We start from the raw sequence: 11624 nt of genomic DNA, 5'->3' as shown, positions 1-11624 counted from the left end.
TGCGCGGCAGGTGCTGCGGGGACCCGCGTCCTGCGGGGCGGGGGGTGCGCGCCCCCAGCTCGCGGCCGGGGGGGCCTCGGCGGCGCGTGCCTACCCGCTGGACCTTTCTGTACGGCGTCCCGGTAAATGGGAGCAGCCGGAGCACGTAGTGTAGACATGCGAGCGGGCCGGGAGTTCACACCCGCGAGAGCCCGTCGAGGAGCGCCTGCCCGAGGGGGCGCTCGGAAAGTTCGCGGCTGCCATTGCTCGCTCAGCTGCCCGGAATCGGCCCCTGTCTCTCCAACCCCACCGCCTTCTTCTTGCTTTGCAGCCCTCCCGGCAGGGGCCTCCGCTCCTCGACTTTGTCCCCTTTGAAAGCATTGTCCACACAGAGTTTTAGGGAAGGTAATAGGTTTTAAATAGGTATTTCCCTGCTTCTGCAAGCCCTGCAGTGGGACCCGTTGTTCTTGGGAGGGGTAGAGGGGAATCCTGTATTTTTAATTCACCTAACGCCCCGGCCTTCCTTCTGACTCAAGTCCTCTCTGCCATTGTGTAACAGGGTGGTCCCCAGGAAAAGGGGAGGTTCCAGGTACCTATTTAGAGCTGGCAGGTTTGCGGGGTCTGGGCTGCCCCTCTCCCTGCCCTGTAACAATTGCAGTTGTTGGTCTTATTCCCAACCCCCTGGTCTTCGCAGATTGGGTTCCCTCTACTTAATTGTTCTGGCTCCTGATCAGCCTCCAGATCTCACTTAAATGTTACTTATTCACAGTATCCCAGTATGTGGACATCCCGTTACCCTGTCTCTGCATGCAAGGTGTAATATACGTTGGTAAAGAGGTGTTGGCTTTTTATTCTTTGTGTTGGCCTGTCTCCTTTCCCCTGAAATGTAAGCTGTCCTAGGGCACAACTTCTTCATGAATTCCTCCTTCCCAGTGCTTGGCACACAGCAGCTGCTCATTATTTGCTGACTGAATGAACTCTGGGAGGTCCATGTAGTAGACCCATTTCACAGAGGTGGAAAGGGAAGCTTCACCGTTTGGGGACCCAGGTGCACATTTGCTATTTAGTAATGACTGGATTTGAAACTGGGGCTCCTGTTTGCCTGCTGCTAGCCACACAGGCCCTCCATGGAGGAAACTGACTTCCATGCCCCCATGATAATCCACAGGCTAAGAGAAGGAGCAGCCAGAAGGCTAAAATCCCACTCCACCTAGGTCTCTGATAGTGGGGAGAGGAAGATCTCTTTGCACAGTTGTTGTTTTTTTTAAGTCTTATAATAAAAGTATTAATGTTCCCACTTGGTGGGAAAATTGCTCTACATTTCGAGCCTCCTTCAGGCAGTATTTGCCAAATTTCATTCATTCTCTAATTGTTAGGGGGAAAAGGATGTCCCAAAGCTAATTCCATATAGGCTTTGTGGACTCCACCCCCACCCCAGGTCAAAGCCAAAGACACTGGGAACCCCCCGTTTAATATCGGGGTTGCTCTATAACACTACCTCTCCTAGTTTCTGCCTTTTCTTAACACTCTTACGATGTACTTAATATTTTTATTTGAATCCACTCCTTTACACACTGTCTTTTAAAAGTAAACTATTTTGCTATTATAAATATAAGGGAGGCATAAAATACTTTCTGTGAATGGTAAACAATGTGTTATTGGCACCTGCAGAAGAGCCCAACATCTGTTTTGTCCAAAAGCCAGATTAGAGGCATTTTACAACTCTGCTCAAGTCCTCCTCCCTGACTTAACAGAGCATCAGATGGGCTTGGCTAGAAAAAGATCTGTCATAATGTGTGACCTGAGTGTGGGGCATCACCTGTGCTTGGGAGTCACATCACTGAGCTGAGTGCATGTCGGGTCTCAGAAACACCCCACCTGTATTGTGATCGCTGATTCTGGTATCACCACCTACCAGAAGTGCTTTGCCCTGTGCTGTGCCACTATTAACTATAACTAGGCACAGTTGCAGGACAGCTCTGGGTATCTTTCCTTATAAAACTGTGGGACTTGATGACAGGCCAGGCGAGGTCTGGGAATACTGGGAACCCCAGTGTCTAGGAGAGAAATAAAACTGCTGCTGGAGAACAGGAACACCTGGTTGAGCTAGATGTTTACCAACAGCTCCTCTTCAGCCAGCCACGTATGCTGAACTTCATAAAGAGGGTCATAACTTGCTAGCTTTAATGACTGGATCTGGTTTTATTAGTGAATTCCAATGGGCTTTTGCCTTTAATAGGTAAACAACTCTTCAGCATATTTTTGAGTGTGAGCAGATCCCAAACATAAATTATATGGAGAGCAGACTACCCCTCTCCACCAGAAAATAGAAAAGCTTTTCTCTCTAGGAATGTCTCTAGAGTTCTGTTTTGGTTTTTGTGCACTGATCCTATTTTGTTGGAGAGAATTTTCCTGTTCTGCGACCCCTCCCCCCTCTACTCTGTGGGTCTAGACTTGTAGAGAAAGATAAAACCGAAAACCAAAAATTTTCTGAAGGCTCACGGTTGCTGAAGATGAATATTTCCCCTTCAGGGTTCTCCAGGTGTTGAATTCCTTTTAATTTGTGATTCATCCAGTCTGGTAACCTGTTGGAGGGCCCACACTTGGCTCCTTTTCTCAGACCTGAGGCTGAATCCTGAAAACTCTAAGACCCTCTAATTTGCCTTAGAATGGGAAGCAATCTAGAAAGAACAGCCTCAGGCCTCCTAATACAAGAGTCAATTACTAAGTGCCTTTGAGGGCTGCTTTACAATTCATCCCGGCTTTCAGAGTAGTTTTTCCAGAGGAGGTTCTTTGTTCTCAAATAATTTTTAAAATCATAAAACCGGAGTCATCCTTTCGAGTGAATTGTGACTGCATACCTCCCTCACCCTCAGTCTAGCAGCTCATAGAGTGTAGAACACTAGGAAAACCTCAGTTTTAAAAAATGACAAAGACAAGAAAAAAACCTGAGCTGCTTTGCAGGTGCTAAGTAGTAAGTTTATGCAGATCTCCTTCCTAGAGAACACCTGACCCGCAGATCCTGTTAACTTCGGACTAAAAGCGAACATGCTTGGTTGTACACAGTTATTAGCAGATTAGAAATGGTTTGGGGGGTGGGGGAGAACCTGGTCTGTGAGGGCCACTATTACAGTAGCAGGTGGCTCCCTCCACCTCTATAGTTGTGCCTACTTGGGTTAAGGGGAGGCGACCCCAGGTACTAAGGGTCACTTTAGAAGTTCTTTGCTATAAAATCCCCTTAAAATGTATCATTTATGGGAGAAACCTTATCTGCTCAAATAGTTAAGTGGGAAATTGTGAAAAGTGATAAATATCTTTAAAATAGTTTTTTTAAAGGTTTATTTTATTTATGCATACAAGAGTTGGGGTACAGGCCAGAGATGTGGGGGGTGAGGGGATTCACCAGAGACAGAGCGGGGAACAGAACAGGCAGATCTACTGAAATACACTGCTGAGGGGAGCAGTGGGCGAGACTGGAGAGGTCTGCTGCACCATGTGGGTTAGCTCCCTGGCCTGGGTGGTTGAAGTGGCTTATGACAGCTTGATACCACTGAGACTTTAACCCCTGCACCACCAGGGAGGCCCCAAAGTATTTTTTTTTTATCTTGAACATAAGTATATGTCCACTATCCTTTGGCTCCAGAGTCAAGACTTGTTTGGAATGGCCGTGTAGTCTGTCTTGAACCCATTGGAAATGTGTCTTTGCCTCTTTAAAAGAGACTACTTGGAACTTGAAAATTGATTGTCTTACATCCCCCAAAAAAATTCCCTTTGGGGCTTACCTGCTGATTGCAGAGAAAACACCTGCTGGGAAAGTCAAACACCCTAAATCCTGTCACTTAGACTGCCAGCACCTCCTTATCTGGAAATTCAAAGTCCCCCCTTTCCTAACATTCCTTGCCCCTTATCACAACAGTCCCACCTTTCAGGGAGCCGCTTTGTGGGGATACCCATCCCACTGGCCCCCTCAGTGGCCATCTGGATTTACTCCTGTGCAAAGAATTTCTTATGACTCAGAGTTTGGCTTTCTGGGCTCCAGCGAAAGACCCTATTTGGACACGTACAATGTGATACTGTCTTGAGGACTTCAAGTTTTATGCTAGTATAAGTAGCTCATCTTTGGGCTAGTCACAAATAGTCACTGGTGTCCTCTGGGCCCCCATGCTGCAGCCCCCTTTCTCAGGCATCTAGGAACATGGTCAGCGTTGAAAGACAAAGGGAGGGCCTCCCTGGTGGCGCAAGGGATTAAGCACAGCACTATGAAGGAATCCACAACCTCTGCAGCACAGCTTGGATTCCCCAGGCCAGCCAGGAAGCTACCCACATGGTGCAGCAGACTCCTGTCTCCCCGCTGCTCCCTTCAGCAGGGTATTTCAGTCAGTCTGCCCGTTCTGTTCCCCCTCTGTCTCTGGTGAATCCTCTCACCCCCTGCACCTCTGGCGTGTACCCCAGTTCTTGTATGCATAAATAAATAAATCTTTAAAAAAAAAAAAGACAAAGGGAGAAGAGGACCAGAACTTTGCCGCCACTGTACTTGCCAAATTCCCAAAGCAGAGTCTCAGCACCTGCAGAGCAGTCGATGTCCCACAGCATCCGGCAGGTGTCAGGTGTGCCATGTGTGTTGGGGAAGAGCAGCCAAGTGTCTGGCCCAGTGACCAGAAGGTAATGTCATTTCTGGTTTTTCCTTTCCAGAAGAAGCACAATGTCTCAGGAAGGCAACTATGGGAAGTGGACAATATCCAGTAGTGATGAAAGTGAGGAGGAAAAGCCAATACCGGACAAGCCATCTGCCTCCCTTCTCCCCCACGCTGGACAGGGTGCTGCTCAGGAGCCCCAGTACACATGCTCTGAGGCCCGGAGAGCCGCCCACCGGCGGAAGCTGTCCCCTGTGAAATTCAGCCATGCAGAGTCCATTTCAGAAGCTTCCCCTCCTAAAAGGCAGAAAAGTGGTTCCCAGGAAGACCTCGGCTGGTGCCTCTCCAGCAGTGATGAGGAGCTACAGCCAGACAGGCTGCAGGAGCAGGCCAGGAGGGCCGGGAAGGAGGAGCCAGGCCTGGCGGCTCCCAGAGACGGTGCCCAGACAGCAGAGCACAGCCCCCATGCTAGGCAGGGGGGAGAGGAGCAGGAGGATGAGTACGAGACTTCAGCGGAGGGCCAGGACATGTGGGACATGCTGGAGAAAGGAAACCCCTTTCGATTCTACCTCACTAGGGTCTCGGGAGTTAAGCCAAAATACAACTCCGGAGCCCTGCACATCAAGGGTAAGTGGGCGATGGTGTCCGGGGGCGCCAAACTGCCCTTGAAAGGGTCCCCCAGGAGGAGCACAGCCAGAGGGGTTGCCCAGAACCCCTGGTCTTAGCTGCTCAGGGAAAAGGAACCATTTAGGCAATCACATGCATTAGTTTGACTGCAAACTGTTTGCTCATAGCCCTGTGGATAACCCACCTCGTGCATGCTTAGAATTGTGTAATTTTTAATTAAAAAAGTTGTATGTCTGATTAGTGACACTTTATTAACAAATTAGCAAATTTAGTTAAACTGCACCTAGGGAAAATCTTGAGTATAACTTTTGATGCCCCCAAAACTTATCTACAGCAGCCCCTTGGTATCAGCTAGTCCCTTGCAGTTGCCCCTCCCCACCCCCCATAGTTGCAGTTCCCCATCCATCCCCGGGTTCAGCCCCTGGACGTGGTGACCGGCTGAGTCGGGGACTGCGGGCCTGTGTCTCAGGGGACCCGCAGCACAGCCTGTGTCTCCAGAGTCAACTGTACTGGACAGTGGTTCTCACTCTGGGTCTTGGGCCAGCTGCGGCAGCATCGCCTGGAACCTGGGAAAAACTTACTCTCTGACTCCACCCCAGAGTCATTGAAACTGCGGGGACAAGGCCGGGCCATCTGTGTTTTCAGAAGCCTTTCAGGGGACTCTGATGCCCAATATCGTTTGAGAACCACCTGGTTTCAGTTCCTGGTGAAGAAGCCATAAAAAGACCAGTGGGCAAGTCGCTGGTTCAGTTCTGAATCAGGGGCGGCCCCGGTGCCCGACTGCTCCCCAGGGAGCACCTGTGTGCTGGTCTCAGGCCATGCATGATTTTGGTCCCAGGCTCCCGAGTCGTAGTGAGGAAGGTGAGAGAGTGTCTCTGTCTTTCGTAAGTTCCCTTCAGCCACAGCTGGGGTATGTTCGTGAGTGACTTTGGGAAAGCCCACGGGAATTAGGGCCGTCTGGTTGCCAGGTGAACCAGCTGTGCCACTGAAGTGGAACCTTTAGCGCCGTCATTCCACCTCCTGGGAAGGAAGAGGGGCTAGAGACTGAGCTCACTGCTGCTAGCCTGTGAGTGAGTGTATTGCGCTGGCGTTGGTGTGGTGTCTCTGAGGGCCCGCAGCCCTGCACCCCTCCCCGCCCCGCGCCACAGTCTCTTCCACCTGACGGTTCCTGAGTTGTGTACTTTTATAATCAGTTGGTGCTCTAGTAAGTCCAGTGCTTTCCTGAGTTCTGTGAGGTATCCACAATCCTAGCAAAGACTCAAACCTGGTCTCACAGCCATTGGAGCAGAAGTACAGGGCCTGTGCTTGTGACATCTGAACTGGGCTCCGTCCTGGAGGGTAGAGCCTTTGACTTGTGGGCTGGGTGCTGACAATAGGTGGGTAAGGTCAGAGTTAAGCTCAATTGTAGGACAAGGAGTAGGTGTCTGCTGAGAATCAGCACCATGGAAACCGTCCCCCTCTCGTGGGGGAAGCCAGCCTGGAGAGGCAACACAGTCTCTCTTGCACTGAATAAAGGGCAGGCCTCTAACATCCAAGATGTGGGATCTGAATCCCAACCTCCCTCACTTGCTGTGTGGATAATTGAAGGACCTAACATTCTTCAAATGTGTTTACTGACTGGGGAGTCAAATAGGGGAGAAGATGCATGAAGTAACCGGCACAGTTATTAACAGGGTAACATCTGCACAAGGATTTTCACCCTTATTTCCCGAGACCTTTTTTCCCTGGCCCACAGTCAGTGGAGGGTATTTACGGTCATTGTCTAGTAGTTCAGTCCGTGCCCTGTGTGTGGTGTAAACACTGGCGTATCTAATGCCATATTGTAGGGGATTTGATTCTACAGGTTCTTTCTTTTTTCTTTTTTTTTTTTCTATTTGTTCCTTAGTTTTATTTTTTTTAATTATTTAAATTTTATTTTTATATTCCCCTTACAATTACAACCCCCTTATTTTGAGCCCAAGCCCTCCTTTCCCCGCCCCCCCACCCCTCATAGAGTGTCTCTGGTTCATAGTTGTTTTTTGATTTTGATATTTTATTTCTTATAGTTATTCATTTTCCTGGTCCCTTATTTAAGTTTTCTAGATTCCTGCTATGAGTGAGACCATCCGGTATTTTTCTTTTTCTTTCTGACTTATTCGCTGAGCATGATCCCTTCCAGCGCCATCCATGTTGCTGCAAATGGCATGTGTTTCTCTTTTTTGAATGCTGAGTAATATTCCATGGTGTATATGTACCACATCTTCTTGATCCAGTCATCTATTTTGGGGCATTTGGGTTGTTTCCAAAGCTTAGCTATTGTAAACAGTGCTGCTATAAACATAGGCGTGCAGGTGCTCTTTGGAATCGATGTTTCTGTGTCCTTTGGGTAAATACCTAGGAGTGGAATTGCTGGATCATATGGAAGCTCTATGTTTAGTAGGTCCAGAAATCTCCACACAGCTCTCCATAGTGGTTGGACCAGTTTGCACTCCCACCAACAGTGCAGGAGAGTTCCTTTTTCTCCACACCCTCGCCAACATTTGTTGCTAGTTTTTTCTTTTTTTTTTTTTTTTTAAGATTTATTTATTTATACAAGAACCGGGGTACAGGCCAGATGCATGGGAGGGTGAGAGGATTCACCAGAGACAGAGTGGGGAACAGAACAGGCAGACTGAGGAAATACACTGCTGAGAGGAGCAGCAGGCGCAACAGGAGAGGTCTGCTGTGCCATGTAGGATTCTCGCCAGCCGGCCGGGATCGAACCCGCACTGCAGAGGCTGCAGACAGCTTCACAATGCGGCACTCAACCGCCTGCGTCACGATGGAGGCCCCAGATTCTTTCCTTTTTGAGATTCTTCTGGGTGCTTTAATGAAGTAGGATCTATCTCAGTGTTCTTGTTTTGTTTTATTCAGGAGAGTGACAAAACAGAGAACTCTGCAAGATCTTGCTATAAATTGTAAGATAATAGGCTGCCTAGTGGCTCCTTGGTCTTGAGGCACACTTGTCCCCCGTTGGCAGGTGATAAACCTGTGTCTGGAGCAGTCATGGGAGCTGCCTGAGGTCAGGGAGGTCAGGGAGCTGGCAGCGGGGGAGCCGGGTTCAGGGCCTAAGCCCTGAACTGTGGCAACACTGCTTCTGCATGCACCCCAATGCCGCAGATTAGATTCGAGGGAGGATGAGGGGCTTCAGTGGGCCTTGGAAGATGGCTCAAATCTAGACAGGTAGAAGGAGCAGCAGGTGGGCAGAATGGAGACACCGTCAAGGAACAGGTGGCAGTTTCTCAGGCTCAGGCACCCACTCCATTAAAGTCTGTCCCTTGTCACCTTGCTCGAGGTCTAGCAGACAGAAGGTGCTCGACAAATAAAGTATGGGTCTGGTAAGCGAGTGAGCCCCATCCTGGACCCCAGCTGCAATGTGTGGTTAAGAGCAGGCGTCTGGATCCAGAGGGCCAGAGTTCACATCCCGCTCTGCCCTTCCAGCCATGTGGCCAGGGCAGCTGCCACAGGCAGACCCCACCTCAGAAAATGGCTATGGGGACCTAGAGCTAACTCATGGGAAGGGCCTCATAACCCCCACAGGTGTGGCTGTCACCCCGATAGCCAGGCTGGGATCGTCTGAGGGGCGAGCCCTCTGACCCAGCTCAGGTCCAGTTTGAGTGGATTGGAGGTGGGACTCCTGAGACTGCCTGGAACACTGGGAGTGTGGGACAGTGGCTGCCTCTGCCCTTCCCTCAAGGGGCAGATACCTCAGGCCCAGAGGTGCTGGCCACCTTGCTGGCCCTGTGTGGAGACGTTGCCTGAGTGAGGGCTTGGAGCAAGTGAAAAGTAAAAGCTCTGGGAGGCAGAACATGTATGGTGTCGTCCTTACTGGCAGTTTGTAAAATTAACTGGTACCCAGTGCTGAAGAGGTAGATTGTAATTTTACGCTGTATTTTGTTGGTTAGTGCATAATGTTAAAGAGCACAGGGAGATCTTTCCCTTGAATTTTATAGAACATTGAAGTCCAGCTTTGTAGTAACTTTTCAGTTCACTGTTTGCTGAGTCAAATTTTGATCAACAACGACATGAATTTAATAAGCCACTTGTGATTGTTGCTCCTAGAGCATTTTTGTCAAAATATGAGTGAAACTGAAATGTATTGTCTTTTGCCTTTCGCCAGATATTTTATCTCCTCTATTTGGGACACTTGTGTCTTCAGCTCAGGTGAGTCTACAATTACGTTTTTTTTTCCTTTGGGTGAAAAAGGATGAATAACTCCTTAAAGTGTGAGAGGGCCTCCCTTGGTGCCCTAGGGGTTAAGTCTCAGCACTATCACCGCTCCAGCCTGAGTTCAATCCCCGTCCAAGGAGCTGACCCACATGACACAGCAGACCTCTCTTGTCTCCCCTCTGCTCCCCTCAGCGGCATGTTTCAGTTGATCCGCCTGTTCTGTTCCCCACTCTGTCTGGTGAATCTTCTCACCCCCCACACCTCTGACCTATACCCAGAGTTTCTTTGTTCTTTCACACACAAAAAAAGTGAGGAGCGGGGTCCTATATCTCAGTCCTGTGCAGGCACCAATCCCCACAATTGTGGGGTCCTCGGCCATCAGCAAAGAGCACAGCTGCTGCTCTCAGTGAAGCTCCAGGCTCTGGATGGGGCCACAAGGGCTGGCCAAGCAGTCACTCTGGGAGTTTCAACCTGAGAGACTTCTTTATGGGACACTCATTGTCTATGGGACCTGGTACCACTCCCCAGGGAGGTGTGAGTAGAGAGGTAAAGGCCAAATCCAGTTTGATTTGATCTAGAAACACACATAGGAAGTTGTCTGCACCTACCCAGAAGGGACTCAAAGTTGTGGGCATGTCTGCATGTTTATTACTCATGCTTGGGAGAGCGGGTTCCTCTGGGTGGAAAAGTCACTTTAATACTCCTGGCTCTCAAGTTAATAGTCCGAATAAGCATCACGTCCCCAGAAAAAGCAAAGTTTCCTGTGCCCTTCTTGTTCAGCTTGGTCTTGAGGATCCTGGCCTGCAGATGGGCTGTGGGGTGGAGTCCTGTGTCCAGCAGGGGGTTGGGGTCACTCAGGGTCAGTGGCCAACAGGTGATGGCTGTAAAAAGCCTAGTGAGTTTCTAATCCCAGATGCTGGTTTACAGAGGCTGCCCCTAAGCAAGCCTACAAGGAAATGTTCTTTTCTAAAATTCCTTTTTATGGCCACCCAGGGAAAAGGGATAAGTGTATAAGCCCTTTCATTTAAGTTTCTCAGAGGGCTGCTAGAAATGTAAAACCCAGCCTGAAAATGCCAGTGCTGCCTCAGCCTGCAGAGCGGGTCCCCTGGCGCCCATATGGTGCTCCCCTCCACCAACTCAATCCAAGACCCCCTCCAGCTGTGGCTGAGGTGTGCCTGTGAGTCCTGCAGCATATAGGCCTGGGTTTATCCATAATATTCTTAGCACATCAGTTGATTAGAGTTCCTTTCCATTGAGTCGCCCACCAGCTCCCCTTGCAGGCCTTGGCCCAACTGCCCGTGACTCACCTGCTTGTCCTCCCCCTCCAGTTTAACTACTGCTTCGATGTGGACTGGCTGATAAAGCAGTATCCCCCGGAGTTCAGGTGAGTTCCACGCATGATGTGTGACCCATAACTCACGTGGCTTTAGATACAGGGGTGGTGCTAATTGGGCAGCTGCCCCCCAGTATTTCTGAGTGTTTCTTTTTAACCATCAGAATCACGTAAACACTCATATGTTTGAGAAAACACCCTTTTTGAGCTGTTCTACTCCTTAAGCTAACCCCTTGGCCAAGTCACATTGACACACAAAATTAACCCTCATTTTGCCTTTTCTGATCGTTTATGCAACCGGGAAACTTGAAGGAATGCACGAGCACTTCTGTTTCTGTCAGCAATGTTTAATGTTTTGTTTTCAAAAGGCCCCAACAGCCTGGTGACATTAATTGTCTTGAGGTGGTGTGTGGATGAGTGTCTGTTGCATTGTACATTCTCTGTCCTGTTCTTCTAGTTGTAAATAGAAATCCCTTTCCAAAGAGCAAAAAAAAAAAAAAAAAAAAAAAATGAAGACATGTTTCTTTCATTTGACCCAGCCTGTTAGAAGGCAGCTGCTGGGCATCTGCTCTGGAAGGGCCTTCTCTGGGATGCTCCTTTTTATTTGCGCTCTGCCCCTTCGTGTGCGGTGGAGATCCACTCTTCAGTGTGATTGAGAAATGTGCGCGTAGCTGCAGTTGTTCATCTTGCTTGATTGCTTGTTGGAGAAAAATCCAATTTTTGTTTTGTTGGGAGAGCTTGTAAAGGTATATTGATTTCTAAGGATTATTTTGCTTTGAATTAACTGAAGAAGACCGTGGTTCCCTTAAAAGCTTTTTTTTTTAAATCTATTCCTGACACGTGTTTTCATGTTTTCCTTTCGG

General features: G+C 49.0%; 1 protein-coding gene across 1 annotated transcript in view; it reads left to right on the top strand.

The window, feature by feature from the left end:
• Positions 1-4681: 4681 nt before the first annotated feature.
• TDP1 (tyrosyl-DNA phosphodiesterase 1) overlaps positions 4682-11624 on the top strand; it is a gene marked incomplete at both ends in the record, with an annotated part of 47798 nt that continues 40855 nt past the window's right edge. The window contains 3 exons of the mRNA XM_084240932.1: positions 4682-5240; positions 9379-9422; positions 10757-10812. Of these exons, the coding sequence (XP_084097058.1) occupies positions 4682-5240; positions 9379-9422; positions 10757-10812 (659 nt within the window). The remainder of the gene's footprint in view (positions 5241-9378; positions 9423-10756; positions 10813-11624) is intronic.

The sequence above is a fragment of the Talpa europaea genome (assembly GCF_964194135.1).
Source record: "Talpa europaea genome assembly, chromosome: 8".
Classification (NCBI taxonomy): domain Eukaryota; kingdom Metazoa; phylum Chordata; class Mammalia; order Eulipotyphla; family Talpidae; genus Talpa; species Talpa europaea.
Note: the sequence above shows the minus strand (reverse complement) of the source record. Positions and strands in the feature narration are given on the sequence as shown.